The sequence below is a fragment of the Perissodus microlepis genome, chromosome 14, assembly GCF_051167445.1.
Source record: "Perissodus microlepis isolate ML-2025 ecotype Zambia chromosome 14, ASM5116744v1, whole genome shotgun sequence".
In the NCBI taxonomy this organism is placed as follows: domain Eukaryota; kingdom Metazoa; phylum Chordata; class Actinopteri; order Cichliformes; family Cichlidae; genus Perissodus; species Perissodus microlepis.
In genome coordinates this window covers 16,851,775-16,873,150 of record NC_140474.1, presented here as the reverse complement: position 1 = coordinate 16,873,150, position 21,376 = coordinate 16,851,775, and the positions used below count along the sequence as shown (strand labels likewise).

General features: G+C 39.8%; 2 protein-coding genes across 2 annotated transcripts in view; one reads left to right on the top strand and one right to left on the bottom strand.

Moving 5' to 3' along the window:
- Positions 1–1,153: 1,153 nt before the first annotated feature.
- On the bottom strand, positions 1,154–16,110 carry rtn2a (reticulon 2a). Its single transcript, XM_084950339.1, has 10 exons — positions 15,742–16,110; positions 14,784–14,837; positions 13,743–14,333; positions 12,627–12,824; positions 7,141–7,348; positions 6,535–6,673; positions 4,909–4,978; positions 4,770–4,816; positions 4,619–4,677; positions 1,154–2,668 (listed from the first exon to the last, which is right to left on the bottom strand). Exons 1-10 carry the CDS (start codon positions 15,770–15,772, stop codon positions 2,593–2,595), a joined length of 1,473 nt encoding a protein of 490 aa, XP_084806465.1. The 5' UTR covers positions 15,773–16,110; the 3' UTR covers positions 1,154–2,592.
- Positions 16,111–20,008: 3,898 nt separating this feature from the next.
- ppm1na (protein phosphatase, Mg2+/Mn2+ dependent, 1Na (putative)) overlaps positions 20,009–21,376 on the top strand; it is a 6,127-nt gene continuing 4,759 nt past the window's right edge. Inside the window, exon 1 of the mRNA XM_084951755.1 lies at positions 20,009–20,758. Within this exon, the coding sequence (XP_084807881.1) occupies positions 20,353–20,758 (406 nt within the window). The 5' untranslated portion in view covers positions 20,009–20,352. The remainder of the gene's footprint in view (positions 20,759–21,376) is intronic.

The following is a 21,376-nucleotide window of genomic DNA, read 5'->3' as shown; positions in this document are numbered from 1 at the left end:
AATCCAAGTGTTCTTTGAAGAAAAGAACATTACCCTTATTAAACTGTTTGGGGAAAATTAGAAAACAAGAGGGACGATCCTGTGTTTTTATTATTATTATCAGTCTTTCCTTTCAATATATTATTGTGTAGTTTACTCGTTTAACCTGTTACACACTGCGTTGCTATGGGCTTAATGTTTGACCTCTTGCAGGCATGTCCAGACGTGTCCTCACTAGTTAGGAGGAAACCTTGATGCCCTTTTTGAACATGGATATAAAAAGTGCTGAAATTTTATACGCAGACTTCAGCCTCCTGACTTACTTTACCTTGTACTAGTACGCTTTTCCAAGAAGGAACAGGCAGAATCTACAAGATTACTCAATCAATCAATAAATGGAAATTTTATTGTATTCTCCACGTGATCGGCCAGTTTTAAACTGTCCAATATCTAAGGTGATCCGCTTTCTTATGCTAATTTGTCAAAGACACTGGAAACCTCGAAAACTGAACCAAATGTTTTGCCTTTTGCCGCCTCCTTGTGGCTGCAGCGAGAAACTGACATACCTGAAAACAGGTAGCGTTAATACTCTTGTCTGTTTAAAAAAGCCACAGTATATGTTGAATTGATCTCTCAAGAGTTTATTTTTCCAGCGATAAAACTAGTTATTTTCAGGAATACAAAGAAAAGTGCACTAAGATAATGCAGGTCACGAGTGATCAATTGTTTGGAAATTAAATGAAAAGGAATTAAAAGTCAGTTTTCTGTTTAGATTAATATTTTCAAGGCAAATAGAAAACAAAAACTTCTGGTAATCTAGGCCTGGTATGACAACTCTATGAAAATGAAGTTTGGCTGGATTAGTAGCAGCTTTGCTAAATATGTACACAGGAATCATGACAAAACAGATTTATACATGTTAAGCTGTGTGGTTACATATTGCTGTCATCACTTTTATCTTTTTAAAGAAAGGACAGATGGGTGTGTCTATGCTACTACTGTAGTTCTATGACCAAGCAGCACATGATTTCTGACACTAACTGGCCATTAGGTTTTGGTTTTTAACAGGTTATATCAATGCTTTCTCTGTAGGATGTAAATTCACATCTATAAGGCATAACAGTCTTTGTGTGAGCTTTAAAAGCAGACACTAAAGGGAAAGATGGACTTCAACTGTGGAGTATCCTGAATAATTTTATTATTCCTAAAACAGATCTACTTACAGTTCCATATAAGATACCTTGCCCTGTACAGATATAGGAATCCGGTAAGTTTTGTACATATACAAAACTCCATTATTGGGAAACAAATGGTTAGGCTGATACGAGAAGTGGTGCATTGTTGGAGGAAACAAGTTGTAAGTACTGTGAATCAGATCATGCACTGTAACCTGCGGTTAAAAAGGCACCTGCTGTATTACACTTTCACGTTCCTTCACAAGCTTCCTCTACAACGGGAGACAAAACACTTTAAGAGCACAGAGAACATGGGAAATCTTAGCACTTTGTCTCTTGCCCATATACGCAATCATGAAACTCCTCAGCAACACTGACACCTCTGGTACTCTGCCAGTGAAGAACTTCCACTCGTAAAATTTATAATATTGTAAATTACTAAAGTCACTGAGGAGCTCAGTTATCTTTCTGTTTATATCAAAGGAGGGAAAGCAGTGCCTTTCAGCTGCTCCCTTTAGGAGTCACCACAGCGGATCTTCTGCCTCCATCTCACCCTTTCCCTAACATCCTCCTCTATCACACCGACTCCCTGTATGTCCTCCTTCACTACATCCATGAATCTTTTAGTGTAAGCAATGAAGAAAAAAAAACAAAAAACACACAAAACATAAAAAGGGTGACTGATAGTGAATAGAAATGGATGCCAGCGAGGGTGAAAAGAAACACAAAATTTTGGAAAATTAAGAAATGTGACTTTAATTGCTGGGTAACAGTTTTGTTTGAGCAAGCTCTATGTCAGTTACTCACATACATGCACACACAAACACAGAAACGTCCATACACACCTGCATACACACAGATAAACAGTCATGTGAATGAATATGCATGGAGAAATGTACATGTGATTTCACACACATCTTTAATTGCCAGTTTTATGCTGCCGTGATCTGTTTTAGTGCTCCTCGCACAAATCCCCTCAACGACTCAATTCCCTTTACTCAGGCGTGTAGCTGTCAGTGTGGGAACTTCCCTTTTATGGTCTTGTACCTCATTTTGGACTACAGCTCAATTTAAGACACTTTTTGAATTCTTTTTTACATGTCAAAAACAATATTTCCAAAGATGGTCATGCGCAATCACCTGCGCTGCAGAATCTCTTCTTCTTCGAAACCAGCAGCAAGAGTCCTATCCAGGATTCATACACCATGAAGCAGAATCATCTCAGCCCCATCCTCTAACCCCTATAACTTGGATACAGTTAGTGTGAAGTACCATGCGTAGTCCTCATCATCATTCATTTAAATAACCTCCCTTTCGTTCCCTTCCCCGTTTCTGGAGCTCTGTTCTGTGGAGCTCTGAGCACAGACTGCCATGTAAGACATCTGAGTGACAGTCTGTAACTCATGTAGCTTCTCTTTAAGTCGCTGTCCATGAGTGATTACTGGGTTTTGGGTTTGGCACCACCAGGAGTTGGATCAGGAGGAGGGCCACCACCCTGGACAAGTCTTTGAAGACTACAGGGGAGACACATAAGTGATAATAAGTGAAAATTAGCATCATCCACCACCATTATTTTTTGTTAAGTGTGTGTTAATGTGCTGCCAGAAACTAGACAGGTATGCCTCACTGATAAATCCTATGTTTAAGGAGCACATTCCAACATAGTTAGTCCCCGTAGCTCGTCCTACTAGCCTTATAGTAGAACCTTTTAAATTGCTTCAGTTAGATCCCTCCCCTGGTTTGTTTTAGCCATTTTGATACGGATTACCTGGTATTTCTTCTTGTGATTGTGTGTGCGTGACACTGTTACTGCCATTAACTATATCAGCATATTATCGTGGGCTTGGAAGGCATGACTGGGAAATGGATAAACTATTTTGGTTGTAAGTGGTTCCAGTTTGGATCGACAACAAGGTTTGTTAATCCTACTTATTTTCTCGTTTGGAAAAAAGACAGGAAAAAAGGTCAAGGACACATCTGGTTCTTTGACTAAGAAAAAAAAAGTCGATGGAACCAGGCTGTGAACGTTAAAAATTCTGAGATCCCACTGTGAGCTAAAAAGAGCTAAAAACTCATGCAACACTAACAATGGATCTCCAAACTAACACTCTATACTTCAACATTCGGCCAATAATTAGCAGATAATGAGCAAATACACTATAACATATTAGTTACCATTATTATTAATAGCATTATCACGCTGCACAGCCATGGTGGATCATTCTTCTGATGAGAATCATTTGATTAACAGTTAAAAATCTGTTGCTTTTTTCTAACCACAATCACAAATCATTCAGCATCAGTCTGCTGACCAGCTGAAACTAAATGCTGTGATGTAAAGTACAATGTGTTTGCTTTATTAAGTGCAGTACTGTGCAAAATCTTGAGCCTCCCTTCTCAAAAAATGTAAAGTGGGATTTGTCATTGATTTTCAGTCCAGGTCTTGTGTAATCTGGTACACCTCAGCCTTTTCTCCCTGTTTCCCTTCCTGAAGAATGACAGCCACCCTTCCCCTAAAACCAGCGGTCCCCAACCCCCGGGCCTCGGACCGGTACCGGTCCGTGAGTCGTTTGGTACCGGGCCGTGAGAGTTGAGGCTCAGGTATGAAATGTATGGTTTTCAGGGTTTTTATCGGTTTTCAGCGTTATTTTATTATCGTTTTTATCGTTAACTCGGTTTTCCTGGGTCTTTTCACGTGTGTTATGAATAAATCTTCTTTTTTTCGGTACCGGTACTAGTTTTATTTTGTTGTATTTATCCGTGACACCTTAAAGGCCGGTCCGTGAAAATAATGTCGGGCATAAACCGGTCCGTGGTGCAAAAAAGGTTGGAGACCACTGCCTAAAACCATTTCTGATGTACAGTCGATGGATCAGCTGAAGGGCCAGATGCATTTTTCAGGTCCTGTTTCAGGTCTTTGCTGGATTTATTTTTTTATTCTATTAGTCATATCCTATTTATTTACCATTTAAAGCTGAATCATGACATACTCGCCAGAAATGTATAAATATATATTTTTTAATTAAAAACAAAAATTAATGTAAGATTTATTTGCTTTTATTAATTTGACTTTGTATCATATTTGCTATATCTGGCATTTCAGCTAACAGCACTTTGAGAATCACCTTTTTGTGCAAAAATACTCGTTTATGTCTGTTTCTACAACAGGCTGCAAGAAACAAAATGCCTAAAGATTCAGTTTTTTTCGACATGTTCACAATGTAATTTCCTTATAGTGCTAAAAACATATCTGAGTACTGCAGCAATGAATAGATTTGGCATATTTGTTTATTTTTCTTATAGACTGCATAGTGCTATTGACTATATACTGTGTTAAACAGTGTGAATGATACTTTGTGCAGTCAGCTCTAGTGCATACTTAAAGCAAAAAGAAGTATCTGAGATCATGAGCTCCCCTGTGTTGGTGATGGCACCTTTCTGCCACAGGATGGCGTCATACTCACATGTCCTTGACGTTGTCAATGTGGGCCTGGATTTTTGCAATAACGCCATCAACCTGCTCCTGGAATATAACATAAAAAGGGTACAAATGTTAAAGGATATGGTGGACATTAAATATCAGTGAGTGTACAAATAGAAAAAAAAAGTTGCTACCTGACGTCGTATATAAAAAAGGGGCAGAGAAAAGACAGCGATCACACCTAGAAGAGAAAAAAAAGTAGAGTTGCCAAAGTGATAAACAAAGAGTGTATCAATAGCTTTCATATGTCCAGTGATGATATGTGTTTCTTACTGATGATGAGCAAAGTAAGGCCATTGCACAGGTCTCCCAGGTATGTCACAAGGTACATCAGAAACAGGAACTAAAAGAATAAACATAAAATAAAGAAACAGCTGCACAGACTTTAGCTTTCACCAGAAAGTTAAGCTGTTATCAAGAAACCCTCCTGCAAACCTCCATTTGGTTTTCATTTCCTTCTTCTAGAAAACAGTCCATCACACTAACACTGTTGATTTTGCTCCACTGTATTATGTAAATAGGATACAGAATTCATTAAATTATTGTCACTGACATCATTTCTCCTTGACGGATAAAATAAGCTTTAAATATAACCCCCACGCCCCAATATGATACAACTCTTTCCCCTCATTTTTCAGTTCTGTCACTGTACATATGATACTGACATGGGACACCCTGTGTCAGATGGAAGGAGACTCCAGCTTATCCCGGGTGTCTCTGAGTTCATATCCCTGTGTGTCATGCCACATTCCAGCAAGGTCAGGGTTGAGAACAGGGGGTCCTGGGATTAAGGGGCTCAGTCAGCTTACGCTGACTCACCATTTATTGCAAAGGAGTTATTTCTGTCTGCTGTTAACAGCTACAATTTCATATCTATGTAGATGTTTTACTGATACTGGTAAAACTAGAGTATTCTGCATGTTATTCCAATACTGGCAGTGAGGTATACTAACTATATTGTAACTGACTGGTACACGTGTATAGTGAATGCTGCATCAATAGCTCCTATCCCAGTCTAATACTACTCTCTATGAAAGAAGTGGAAATTACCCTAAATTTAATCAAAGGTAAGTAGCCATCACACATTTTTTTTGTTCATATTTGATTGACCGTTTTGACCCCTCAGAGGGTCCCTCAAAATTTTCTTAGACTTGTATCACTTGCATTACTCAAGAACACACCTACATTTGAAATGACTTGAGCCTAATGATGACTGTGTCAAAAGGCTGATTAAGAACTGGCACTTTATGCATTAGCTTTCAGAGAAAGGACATAGACCTAAAGTCAATCAAATTTTATCCAACAAACTGCAACAAAGTATTTTCTGTCACAGCAAACTATATAAATCATTAATTATGTGATGCTGGCAGATTTTCCGCTCTTGACTTGATGAATATGATCTCTCCTGCAAGCAAGGGTTTGGCCTTGCTAGCAGGAGAGGCATAGCCAAGGGTTGGATGAGAAGAGTGAGGCATTTCAGTTTGATCTGAAAGGGTTCTTTATCCAAAGGGACACTTAGCCTTCCAAACAATTACCAAAAATATGTCACAGGGACTGACAGCTGCCAGCAGTGCTATTAATTTATTTAGGAGGAGAGGCTTCAGCTTTGAGCCGGGAGAATGAGAGTAACAGTTGGCATGGCAATGACCTAACCTCCAGTGATAGAGGGATGAGGCAGGGAGGAAGATGACAGATGATGAAGCAAAATGAAGGACTACGGAGATGGAATGATATCTTGGTTAATGATGATAAAATGAAGATAAAAATGGAGAGGAGAGGTTCTGGACAAAGCGAAACAAATCACTGAAGACAGGTGATTAGGAGAGTAAATATGAAGCTGGTATACACATACACACACATAATTTTAAAAAAGTAACTTGACTAAAGAGCTTAACTTACCTTGAGGGATTCAAAAAGGTTGCCAACAAAAAAGAGTCTCTTCAGAGTGTCAACAGCTGACAGAGTCATCACAATGAGTTTCTGCATATAGAAGTCAGCCTGCTCTCCACTGAAGCTGATGTCCAAGTCCAAATAAGACCTGATAGGACAGGACAACAAAAGCAGAAGCTAGATGCTGAAAAGTCAGATTTAGTCTCACATTTTTTTGCACTGCATTTATTTTTGAGTCTTTTCTGAGCCATTCCTCCTTAAAAACACAGATTCCACACAATACTTCAAGCACATATACTTGTCAACTTTCAAAGGCATTAAATTGCCCAATCTCTGAAATTTCCCAGGTCATCAGCAGCTATTTAAAATCCATTTTACATATAAAGCTATCATTTTATAAAGAGGCATTGCAACAAGATGACTATCCTGTAAGGAAAATTCAACAAAACTGACAATATTTCAAGTATGCTTTAACAAACAGAGAAAATAAAGGTTTCCTGAGTGAAAGTTGTTATCTTAACCCCCTGGTCTTGAGCACATTCTATATTAATTTGTATAAAAACTAAAATAACAAAGGTCAAGTCCCCTTCATTGAATAAAAGCACAGCATCTTACTTGAACGGATGTTCTCCATCACCCCAGCTGAGGATGTAGAGGAGTTGGTAGTAGATCCGTACTGAGATGGTGAAGCACATGATAGCCAGGGAGACTGTGGAGACCACAGTGATGATGCTGAGCTGGAACAGGGACAGCAATCCCACCACTAACCCTGTGAGCACCATGCCACTCCGCTCCGTGTCCTTCCAGTAGATCAAGTCCATCACTAAAAGGCAACGCAGGTACCGTGTGGTCAGAAATGTACATGCTTTATCATAAGCACAAATATCATGGAAATTTGAGACTTTTACAATATTTTTTTTGTGATGTTCTATTTCCAGGGTGGAATGATTGTACAGCACAGAGGTGTAGAGGGGTCAAACATGCATACATTCACTTAAATCTTTTATTAAATAATGCTTTGCCAGCATCTAAAGGATTTATTTAAAGCACACATTAAAATGACCAAGTTCAAGGAAAAGGAGAAATGTAGGTTTAAATAAGTTTGGAAGGTCTCCCTGAGCCAATTTTAAACGAGGGCAGATTCCAAGTACAAGTTATTCAGATGTGTCACCATTTTGCCAAGGTTCAAAAGAAGATACGAACTGTCACCCTTAGAGGAAGGGAAATTGGTTATATATTCAGAAACAGTCCATTAAGCACCGAAGGTCAAGCCTGCAATGAACTGGGAACTGCTGGAACACCAACATCACTGTGCACAGCAAAGCCAGTTTTATATTGACCTTGACTGAGGGTGCTGACCAAGTCAGAAGCCCTTACTCCAAAACTGACACCTTTAAGCTCAAATGAAATTTGTAGCTGCCCACATGGACGAACCAAATGCCTTTTAGTGAACATTTTATGGCCAGGCAAAATGAAGATTGACCTGTTTCGCCACAATCACAAGAGGTATGTTTGGAAAAGTAAAGGTTAGGCTTTCAAACAATAAACCTAACACAGTGCCAACTATCAAGCATGGTGGTAGTAGCATCATGATCTGTGGCTGTTTTGTTACCAGTGGTATTGGTACACTGCAGAAAATGGATGAAATATTGAAGCATGACTACCTCTAAATTCTTCAACTTCACTGCAAAACAGCTAGATTGTTAAAACTTGGATACAACTGTGTGTTCCAACAGGACAATGATCCCAAACACAAACTGGGTTTGGATTGGCTGAAGCAGGCTAACATTAAACTTGCAGAATGGACTTCCCAAACCCCTGACTTCTAACCTAATCTAATTCTTCCAATTCTGCATGGAATAGCAGTCAAATATCTAGCCAGAATTATGCCAGAAGTTTGTTGATATGTAACAAAAACAAGCTGCAACTTGCTGAGGTACATGAAACTAAATATTACTGGGCATGTGAGTTTATTTTTGACCCAGTTTGGATTGGAGAAAATCCCAATTAAAATCAAACATTTGCCCCTAATTCAAGCTTTGAAAAGTTTTTAAAGATTTACCCGTACAATCACGCCACCCCGGAAAAAGAACAGTTTAATAAACTCAGCAAAAGCACCAAATTGCCATGACATTTATGCCCACGATAAGCGTACGTACACCTCTGACAACAACTGAAGAAAAGAAAGGTTAAAAAAATATAGAGCCAATAGAATAGGAAGTAAAAAAAAAAACCCAAAATAAAAACAGTGGCTGAAAAGTCCAGGAAACTGTTGACAATATATTCGATTTTGACAAAGCTGCTGTATCGTTTAAACTCCTCAACATTCGGCTGAATAATACCTTTTTTATTTTTGAAGAAGCGCCATCGAAAGAGCACCTGGAGCATAGGAAAAGAGATGGAAAGGGTGGCCAGAGAGGTTGAAGACATGAGGCAAGGAGGGATTTTAAGCCTCAGGCATGAAAGCACACAGGGCAGCTCCGAGGACACATCAGGCTCTAGGTCCAGTTAAATTTAGCCCTCAGATGAAAGAGGGAAACAAGCAGTTGAGGGGAATTTAAATGCAGCCTTTCACAGCACCTGCTGTCAGTCGTCAGGACATCGGCAGCCCCTTCTCCACACCCTGTTAGTTTCCCTCTCTGTCACCCAGCAACAGCTGCCCTGGAGACTGAGGCGTCTGCAGAGTCATGCAGTACTACAGTGAACAACTTTGATGTACACAGTAGAATTCGTGGTTCATCTTTTTTCTCTTAACAATTTTAATGTTACAGAAAACGATTAAGCAATTAACAGTAATTAAAATTCCATCACACAGCTCACTGTAAATGCAGTGTCCCTGTGCTGTGTAATTATTGTCAGAGAGAGACCTGGTACTTTGTACTCGTCGTTCAGCGAAATGCTAAGCCTCAGCATTAGAATAAAGGGAAGCCTCTTTCAATGGAGTGTACTGACAGCAGGTGGGTTATTTATAAACATCACTGCACACAATTAATACCCATGATGCCCCTGGAACACACCTGTTCATTGTGTTTGTTTGTGCTGCTGCCATTCTGGGACAGTGACACTCACATGGAGACACAGCAGGATACGTGTTTAGTGTAATAACACATAAACAACAGTATGACATCAAAACTGGCCATAGAAGACACATTGTATTTGGCTCATCTTCACACACCTTGTACTTGTACTTTACTACTTGCTCTCTATTACTTGCTCAGGGTTTTCTCAACACACGAGTATATAGTAAATATGCAAAAACACTGTGACTTCCCCTTGTAATCCCCTAAAGTTGGTTTATTTAATTTATTTATTAGCAATTTCCTTCCAAACAGAACGTGAACAATTTATCAGACAAATAATATTAGCTATTTGTTGATCGATTTGCATTGGCATGTATGAGGGCTGATAAATCAAAACTTCAAAAGCAAACAGGAAATTGGAGAAACACCCTTCAACCATGTTATGAGTGTTGACATTGCATAGTTTGTCCAGCAGAGGGTACTCTGTGACATGTGTTCCCTGTTGGCAACACATGCCACAAACACAACAGTCAGAGAGTAAACGAATAAATAGATAACTATACATAAAGAGAGAAAGAAAAAATTTGCACATATATTGGAATCTCGAATTTTTAAATCAACTATCGGTAACAGTATCGGTCAGTTGGGCTCCACTTTCAGTCACTTTACTTAAGACATTAACTAATGGATTAAATTTTCCAAAGGGCCACATGAGAAACTGGGACTGTTGTGAAGGGCTGCACCAATAAGCTTATAAATAGATAAAAATCACGTTAACCAGAATTGAGTTCAGAGTTGCTGGTATGGCTCTCCACAACAGTCCCATTGGCCGCTTTGCAAAATGAATTGCCCACTCATGCATTAAATATTTAATCTCCACATGACAGGAAGTATTTCACTGGTTACAAGTTAGCTTAATTCTTCAGTCCACTATAGTTCACTAAGATGAAGAACTGCAGCACCTTATGGACAACTGAGCCTGGCTCCAAAAGTGAGTAAACCCCATAAACACCTGGCTTAAAATGACCACATTAAAAGTACAAATAAAGATATACAAAAAAAAGGTACAAAAGGGCTTTGGTCTTTTTTATTTATTACCCAGGCGCATCCACAGTTCACAACATATCAAGTACTGAGCTAAAACATGGTGCGATTCACATTAGCTGAACTGCAGTGCTTTAACTACGATATACAGGATGTTACTGTATTCTTGATTATAATTAATCAAACAAACAGTCAATCAACTGTCAATTAACCAGTCAAACAAAAGTAATAGGGCCGACTCATCCTTTATGCCACCTTGTCTTGACAAAATTTCATTTCAGCCCCCAAAATCCATTTCACTTGTGCCTGGTCATGTCAGCTCAATCATGTCGCCACAAACCTTGTACTACTTTAGAATGAAATATCTCCATCTGTGCCAGCTCTTCAGTCTAAAGAGGAAACACCAAAGAGTAAAAGAACCCAGCTGGCAAATATATTACAACCCATGACTGAAAGTTTATAGTCATTTGAATGGCTGGTGCTCATTTAAATCCAGGGTACTGATAAATGTGGCTATATTTGAACAACTGATTAGTTTAGTGCCAAACACACCTGCAGCTGATGGAAACACCCATCCACAGCGAGCAGCAGGAAATCCACTCAGTTTAAACCTTCAGGACTCTGACAGACCAGCCCTCTCTAAGCCAGTCAGAAAGCTAAACAGTCCACCACTTGAATCTGCAGCTTTCTCTGCCATCAATTTAACTGAAATGAAACACAGCTCTTTGCGGGAGTTGTCCCTCAGCTCATCACACTAAGCTTAGACCTACAGCTCACCTATAAAGGTGTAGAAAATTCTATTTCCACATCCAGAGCATCTCACCTTTACTGGCCATTTTGGTTGCTGCTCCAGCGTTTCCCCTCGCACCCTCTGCCCCTCTCTCTGTGTGTACCCCTCACCCCTGTGAGCTGTTTTTGGCCACCCACTGCTCGCTCAGCAGTCCAAAGGCCTGACAGCCCAAAATAATCTCATGTGCAGCACCGCCCAGCACTCTTAGAAAATACAAGAGCTTCACCCATAAAGAGATGATTCGCAACCATTACACTAGATCTACTGACTTCATTAAAAATCACTCTAAAGTCAGATGAATGAATGCATTCCTTTAAACTGCGAATTTGTTTTATAGAGCTGTGTTCATATTTTAAATTGCGTGAAACAGGAGAATGGGTGTCTTTTTTTCTGTTATGTCACCAGGTCCCATCTTTCTGTTTCCACTGCTGGCAAAAAAACAGAAGAGCAACTGAAAAGCTGCATTCTTTTTCACCTTTTCTAGAGTTATAAATTCTGCTTATGATTTAATGTGACAAAACAAACAAGATAAAATGCTTAAGCTATCAAATGTCTAAAAACAACTAGCAGTACAAGGCCTAAAATGACTGACTAAAAGTAGCTGAATGATTTAGAAACGTTTGAGAGAACCCAGTCATTTATCATTGACAGTTTCAATATTTGAAATTTGATACAATGCTACTAAAAGCAGTCATAAAACCAAAAGAAACATGATATTCCAATAGATATATTTGCAGTACTTATTCAGGGGACGCTAATCTCTGTCATCAGCCTGCCCGCACATTTATTAACGCTCAAACAGTTGTCTAAAATAAGACCGAGCTCCACTCTGATGGAGGATCCACTTCGAGGGTCAATTCACCACTACAGTGCTAGCAAACTGCCACAAATCTGCATACATAGAAACTCCTCCCATATACTATGTGCATCTTTCTTTCTGTTGTGTTGCTGACATCAGCATGAATCTGAAAAGTCAGCCAGTGCCAGCTATGGTTTGCTCACAATGAGCCAATCACTCCTTAAATCCCAAAAGAGGGTTATTACGGAGACACAATGAACAGCCAGCACTTCCACGGGGGTGGGGAGAGGGTCAGTTATCTTTGTCTGCCTGCTCCTGAAGGTCCATGCAGAAAGTGAAATCTGATATTCTCCTTCTTTAAAGTATTGATTGAGCTCAGTGAAAGAATCTTGCTGAACGAGAGAAGAGGCAGAGGTCAGGAGAAGACAGCCGTTTTTTATTCCCCTACCTGCTATGTGTGTGCATGCTGCCCAGTCCTCTGTTAGGTTAAGTGCTGAAAACCAGTGATCTCTGACCAGTTGTTCCTGAGTGTTTAGGCCAATGGCAGGCGGCGCAGATGATGCTGGGTCTCCCGGTCGCACAGTTGTGAGAAGCTTGACTGAAATGGTTTCCCTGGCAACAGGAGATACTGGCTCAGCTGCTGCTGCTGGGAAAAGGAAGAATGTGTCACTATGGTAATGACATCACGTTGAATATGCTTAACTAAACAGCAACAAACTATATTTTGCACAAGAATGCTGATTTGTTTGATTTGACCACTATTTTTCTTTATAACATTCACCACAAACAAAATCTCTTTTACACTGACACGATCACAAGATACAAATGATATATGAGGCTATTAGACTATTGAATGTAGTTTAGATTAGAGTTGTTAATTGGGTATTTTACAGTCTTTAGAAATAAAAATTACATCTGGGGTTCCACTGCTCTTCTATTTATACATGCTATTTTTTCTCACTTTTTAATTTTTAAGCACAATAAATTTATATGTAATGAAATGTATTCATAAAAACCCACTTCCCAGTGGGTTTACAAAATATTTTATGGTTTTATGCGGCCTTTCGATGCTACAATTGTCTAATCATTTTGATTTGTCATCACTTCTGCCTCAGACCCACCTAACGTGAAGCATGACTCAAGGCAAGGTCATCACTTAAGCTCTCAGAACATAAAGATTTTAAAGTGTCAGCTGGAGACAGTTAGGAGGAATTGAGAACTAACAGTGGTAAAAAAAAAAAAGTCTCTCATACTCAATAAATGTAAAATTTGGAAAGACTCCTGTACAAGATGTTTAAATTCAGTGTAAAAATAATATAAAATGAAGGTAAAACAGCATACAACAACATAATCTTTTTGTAGAACATCTACTCTAACGCTCAGTATGCTTAAAATTACAAGTCAGTTGTGCAAAGAGCTCATTACATTTTTTTGGTTGAAAACCTACTGCTCGGTCAACCAAGCTAGTCATCTCTGTACTGGGGCATCCTGAGACTCTCAGGCACTACATATTTTAGAGTTTTACACAACACAGAATGAAGCAACCTCATCACATATTTCTCACTCTGAAGTATCTGTGAGGGGCTCTGTTGCAGGGATGACAGGATGGAAGGGGAATTCTCCACACTCTCGTCAACACTCTCCTCTCTTTGAGCTCCTTCATCTCTCTCTTGAGGTTCTGGGTCCAGGTTTTGGGGAGAGGGCTGAATTGTAATAGTTTCAGTTTGTCTTTGTTGCTCCCTTTCCCGTCTTTCTCCAGCACTTTCTGTCCTCGTCTCAACTCTCTGATGCTCTCTGCTTTCTGACGTTTCCTCTTCTTCCTCTCTACCGAGGAACAGTTGAGGATCCCAGTCTGCATCAGGGGAGTCCAACAGTGTTTCCAGGGTGTCCGTGCGGATCAGAGGAGTGCGACTGCCTCGAGAACCAGCCCTGCGTCGATCGCGGAGGAGTCTAGAGGCGCCCACTGCTTCAGCCTCGGCAATAGCGATGTAGGAGAAAGTCTGCTCGAAGGAGTTCTGACGTGGTGTGCCCCAAATAGACGGGGATGAAGCCAGTCCCTCATCATCATCATCTGGATCTCCATCGCCCCCCTCATCATCGTCGGACCACTCCCTGGCCGTGTGCAGCTCATACATCTCTGACTCCTCATTTCCACCTGAACGAACAGAAAAACAAGATGGATGTGAGCTCAACGTACAGACTGACACACAGTAACAAAACAGAGAGAGACAAAGAAACAGGATACAAGCTGGGAAAACAACCAGTTTACAAATAATCTAAAGACACTGGGGCTACTAGTGTTATTGCAGTGCTATGCAAGGAGAGAGATTTTAGTTTTATTAAATGGAAATGTCAGATGAAAGCTCCAAGGCATCCTATTTGATGTCAGGGAGAAGAAAGAGTTCGGAGTAGAAAGATGAAGCCTTCTTTGATAAGTGCAAAAACAGCTCTCCTTACAAAAAAGGAACAAATCAGCGTTCCTTTAGTCTAACCTGTGGATCTTCATTGCTAGCGTTAGAGAAGTTGAATAACAGGTGAACTTGCATCAATGAGTAGACATTCTGCCACCGAATATCTCTGGGGATGTTAAGTGTCTGCTTCTTACCATCAGTGCAGGGAGGAGTTGAGTCTGGAGTGGATGCCACGGAGCCATATTCCTCTGAAAGGACAAAACAGTGAAACTTTTGCATGAACCCACAGGTAAAACAGGAATGTTTAAGGCAAGCTGCTGTAAATCCATTCTTTCCACCATCTCACACTGAGCTCACAGCCTGGCAAACACTGAACGTAGGTGTTTCTTCCAATGATTAAAAACCCCAAAAGAAGCATTGCAGTAACTCGCTATGAGTCACTGTTTTAAGGGTTATAAGTGAACTGTCACTGTACACATTGAAAAAGACTGGGAGGTACCCTACTCAGCAATTTCAACCTCTATGTAAAACAACAAAGCATAAAACTGTGTGCATATCAACCATTTTGTTGCATATTGATTCATTTCCTTGCAGAGTTGTGCTGGCAGCAGTAAAGGCCTTCACTACATTAGACAGCCAGCATGACTTTAGCTAATAAATAAACCAGGGAGTGGAACGAAGCAGCATACTCTCGTCTGCACATGCAAATAAGCAGCCACCTTAATTTAAATGTAGAGAGGATCGTGCCCATATTCTGTCAGAAAGCTGAAATAAAAGGCAGATATGAAAGCACAACAGAAGCTTGTGGCAGCTTGAAATAACTTGCATGCCTAACATGCCTGGCTGAAAAGCCCTCTCAGACACAAGCAAACAAACATCTGCAATCCAACGCTAGATAACAACAACCAAACAATCTGCTTCTGCACTGCATCCGCTCCATTAAGCCATGTGTTTATGAAAGGTATGAGCAGTAGAGAGGAACAGAGAGCATGCAGGAGAGGAGGGAGGGGGAGAGCTAACACATACGATGCTCATAGCAGTTAGCAGGAAAAGATACTGAGCTGGAATATAAGAGATGATGGAAAGGTGAGATAAACAAATGCAGACGCCCCCAACACTGAAACACAAACTGAAGGACCAAAGCAGACTCACGGCAGTGGGAGAATCCTAAAACCTGGCCCATGCTCCATCAAGGCATTGCTGGGCCCATCCAGTCATCCAGTCTGGAAGCTCCCCCCTCCTCCTCCTCCTCTGCTGCCGGCACTCACGTCCTGTGGACTCTCTCTCTCTCTCTCTCTCTCTCTCCTCCTCCTCCCTCTGTGTCTCAGTCATCTACTGAGAGTCTTCCTCCCTCTCCTGCCTCTCGCTCAGTCACTCAACAGCCCCGCCCTGCCTCACTCCACCATCCTCCCCTCTACATCTCCTCTTCCATCGCTAAGGCTGCAGCTGTAGTAGTAGTGTACGCCACAGCAAAGGGGGGGAAGGCACGAGTGTCTGTCTGCCTCAGCTTGTTGTCATCTCCCATTCACAGCTACTCTACACCCATCTATCCCCTCTCCCTCTCTCTGTCATCATGTGATCCCATCTCAGGATCTGATCGAATCAGGTTGTCAGAGAATGAAGACATTAATAATGTAAAACATGAACATAAAGCAAAGCATACGCAGAGAAGGAATCATTTCAGGTTGGGTACGATGAGCTGAATCCTCAATTACATCCCATTACTAACATGTAAGGTTCGTCAGCTTTAGTTTGTTTTAGTAATACAGATCAGATTCTGTTTTCTCATATTATAAACACACAACTAAAACCACAGTCATAAAAGATGCAGTATATAATATACTGTAACATAAAAATTCAAGTAAAAGCTTTTAATTAGATTGGAAACGAGGCCTGGGAAACAACGAACACCAGGAGGCAGTGTTGTGCAGCTATAACAACTGTGATAGTTTGGTTTGATCACTGCTGGAAAAAATATGTGCAGTATGACGTCTTCATAATGCTTTTTCTTCATGTAAAATTCAGCATTTGAACTACAACATAGACCGTTCATTTCAGTTCATAAAACTACACTGCTAATGTATCCAAACCCCAGCTCTTTTACTGAGATGTTTGAGTCATTTTTTTAATCATTTGTAAAGTAACTAAAATCAGAAATTTAAAAGGGGAAAATACAGATTTAAACTGGATTTTTGTAATTAAAAAAAGGAAACAAAAAAAACTGAATAGAAGTGCAAGCTGAATGACGTCATGGCAGTTACACAGCTGCCACTAGGTCAAAGCTGTGCCTCAACAAAGACAATTATATTTTCCTTTTCATAGTTTATATAATATTTCACATATTTACTCATAAAAAAGCTAAACGTAAACTTTTTTTAAAACCTAATTTTTAGTTGATCAGTGTTGTGTAACAGCTTAAATGGGTTTTATCTGAGAATAGACCAAATTACTTAAGCCATATATTGTATTCACATGACAGATTGATGTCCAAATGTTTGAGAGATGTCAAAAACAATTTATGTTTTCTTGAATGATTTCCATAACCGGGGTAGAAAACTGACGCACTGCTTTAAACACGAAATTATTTGAGAGACAACAGCACATTACACATGCAGCTGAAACAGTCATTATTATCCACTGTTAGCGTCACATGTAATTGAACAGTTCTACATTTATTTATGTTAAAACAAACAGTCACATCCTGAGTTATACACCAGGCAGTTTCCATGATCAGACAAACACAAGGACCAGTGTCAGTTTATAAAAGGTTTAGTGCTACTTTTAGGTTGATGACAACAAAGATACACACATATAGACCTTAACGCTCTTAACCTCTAAACCAGGTCAGAAATCGCAAATACACAAACTAATTAGATTAAGACGCAGAGGTGTCATCTGACACACAATCAGCAGGTTACAAGTTCGAGGGCCAGTTTACTGCATATCATCTGTCTCTTCATGTGAACAACTTCCACTTTTACTTTAGCTTATTTATAGCCTCCATTTTAGCCTTAAACAGCATATCTTTCTGTTTCATATGAACATTAAAGCACTTCTTTTAGATTTCTGTCATACATCAGAGATGATGGTACACAGCCAAAAGGAGCTGGTACCATTTACCATTCTCAACATTTAAGGCAGAATGGTGGCCAGTGGTTCAAAAGTTTCAAAAGTCCAGTTTGAACAAATAGAATTCAACTTCACAGTGAATATAACTCATGATTAACTCACTGGGAGTCAATATCTAAACATACAGCTCTGTCCAAAAGTCTTGGGCCAACACACACTTTGTTAAAAAATTTCGCTAGGAAATGGGAAATATGTGCGATGACTTATTAAAGCATGTGCAAAAATACACGGAAGTAAAGTATATAAAGCAAATACTGATTTTGTAGAAATTTAATGAGCGTGAAAGTCGATATTTGTTATGATCGCCTTTATTCCACTTGAACAGCTTGAACTCTTTTAGGCAAGCGGTCTTCAAGTAGTCTCAAGAAATAATTTTCCAGGCTTCTCACAGGACATTCAAAGCTCTTCTTTAGTCAATTGTTCCATTCTCTGGCAAGTTCAAGCTTGGGAACTGGTGAAAGCCCATGCATGACTGCTAATGTTCTACTGTGTGCTTTTCTATCCTGGTATGCTTTTGCTGCATGAGTAATATGTTTCTATCCTCAAAGATTACGCCACTGCCCAGCTGACACTTTCCAGAGAGGAATGCATGTTGAATTAAAAATATGATGATACTTTTCTCCAACACCACTGGCTGAACAGACCCTGCACCATGCTTTACAGATGACTGAAACAAAAATGTTGATAAGCAACAATTTATTTTACTTTTGAAATAAAAATGTCATATTCATCACTCTAAAACACCTGTTGTCACATATTTTCATTCCAGTTCTTGTGTCAAGTGACATACTTCAGCCTTTCTTCCCATTTCTCTTCCTTAAGAATAACTTCTTGACAGCCTCTCTTTCACTAAGGACCAAATTTATTTGTCAGGTATTTGCTGGGTTTATACCCATTTCTTAAGGATATGACTTTCAAATACTGTTTAATCTCCTTAGATAATTTTTTAAGGTCTGCTACTTTTTTTTTTTTTTTCAATTTTAAGGCCACACTGCACACCATGATGAGACATTAAATTTTTAGCTATTATGGATCTATTTGGGAATCACCTTGTTGACATGGTAAATTGCCTGTCAAACTGTGTAATCTTTGGGAATTTTTTAAATACATTTAACAAAAGAAAAGAGGAGAAATGATGTATTTACAGGCTGCTAGTAGCAAATTGCCTCAAACTACAATTTTACAATGGTTCTAAGTTGTCTGTTTCATCCCTGGTAAGACACCTTGTTTACACTTGAATGACTTATAGCCCATTTAAGTGGGTTGACAAACATTCCTCTGAAAATGGCCAAGTATAAGGGCTGGGCTGAAAAACTGTGAAAAGCAGCCCAAAGAAATGACCTTCAAGCCTGGAGAACTACTTCTCAAGACCACTTCATGTCCACAAAGTCTGGGTCCTTGGAAGCAAAATATAAGGGTATGAAGGGTGGCTCAAGACTTTAGCACAATGATATTTGCCAGTGATTTTGTTTTGTTGCAGTTGTGACCTTTTTTAAATCCACCAATTTGCCTCCTGACATTTTAAAAGAAATAACTGCATGCCAAAATAAGTTCTACTTAAGTTTCATTTGACTTTAAACAGAGATAAGTGGTTGCAGAAAACCTTACGAAAAATGAAAATATCTCATTTTTATTTACAGCGCTCATCTCAAAGTCTGCTACGTGGCTTTTTTGAGCTCTCAGTGATTTCCCTTGTTTAACAGGAGAGCTCACTGGTCTTTATGATGAGGCATGTTGAACCTAGTGTTGTTAAGCGATATATATTTTTATCACTTGAAATTAACTTGTGTTTCATTTACACGATTAGATTATCAAATAAAATGTGCTAGCTAGATTATGACGTATACAGATGACTAAGATGATTTTTTTCCAATAATCAAATTTCAAGCAAATTAAGAACATTTATAGACTGACTTATGGACAACACTGGCAACCTCACAGGGTATTGTGATGATCCCTAAACAAATAAACAATAGGATTGATGAGTCACTCAAAAATTCTCTCTAAAGATCGTCAGAGATGTTAATCTCCCACAGACGTGCAAGACTGATCATGGGCTCTGTCAGTGTTTTGCTAAATGTCCCAATTATAATCCATGCATGTGTGCAGACACAGGACTCTTGTGCTGGCATGCTGGCCATGTGATAATCCAGCATTACCTACAGAGCCAGTACTACACAGTCAGAGGTATAGGAAGAAGGACAGGGAGTGGGTGGGGCCAATTGAGGAGATAAACCCATGGAAATAGATGAGCCAATAGAAGTGCCAGGTTGATAAAGTGAGAGGAAAAGAAAAGAGAGAGGGAGACAAAAAACACAAAACAAAAAACCCCACAGACAGTGAGAACGAGGTCTTGACGAGGGAGGATTCTCTACAAGAAAGTCGCAGGATTTTTAAAAAAATATGCCCCTGGTGTTTTTAAATAGAAAACTAACGCAGTGTTTCATTTAACCGGATTTCACTGTAAAAACAATTTTAGTTTACCTGCTTCCCCTGCTTTGGGGGGAAGAGGGTTATAACCTACCTGTTGCACTGGACCTGTTGAGAAAAACACAGGGGCGGAGGAGGGGCACCCGGAGGAGACGAGGTGCCGCCAAGTCGAGCAGGAAGCTTGAGCACAGACTCCGTGGAGTGATGAGGACAGCACGCCGGGCGAGCAACGTGGAGGTTCCCTCCTTCCTCCGACAGCTGGTGAAAGAGACAGAGAAGATGGTCACCTTCTTCTTCAAAGGAGGATCCAGGGAGACAGGGCCTGGGGAGGAGGACAACTTGGATGAAGATGACGGAATACCCAGCCCGTACCTGGAGCATCCCATTTTGGAAAAGTATGTGTCTGAGGGGGGATCTCATGTGGGGTTGAACTATGCTGTGGCAAGCATGCAGGGGTGGAGGGCTCAGATGGAGGATGCCCACGCCTGTATGCCCCAGCTGAGAGCAGAGTTGCGAGACTGGGGTTACTTTTCTGTTTTTGATGGACACGCAGGCACCACAGTGGCACAGTACTGTGCCAGACACCTGCTGGATCACATCCTGGCTGCAGGTACGTGTTAACCACCGACTCTGAATCAAAATGTACGATTTTTAGAAACTTATATTTATATCTAAACACCTTCAAAGTAGCCCCAAACATGTTCTTACTTTACTTGTTTGACAGGAAAACTCTTCCAGTCATTTGTGGCTTTAATAATTAACATTCAGACTTGAAATGCACTCGCTGTAGTTTGCTTAGGACCAAAGCCTCTTAAAGAATAAAATAAGCAACATCATGCAAAGGAGAAGCGGTCTGGCAAGTTAAATGCTTTAACAGAACGTGTATTTTCAGTCCCAAAACAAATCCTTTGATAAACAGGTCAATTAAATTACTTTAGGAACACAAAATAGCTAATTAAGAGCTGATTAATAAAGGCTATAAAAGATTGAGACTTAAGGGTTACAGCACACTGTGCATTACTTAAAGTGGATTTAAACAAAATAAAACACCACACTACACTACAGTATGCATTTTTTTTAAATCAAAAATTCTAGATGCTTTTAGAAACACTTGAAACATCGCAGGGACTGAATTTAAACATGTAATTTCAATCCAGCAGTTCTACAGGGAGAAAAAACAAAACTACATTGAGTTTTTCACGTTTGCTCACAGCTACAGTACTGCTCA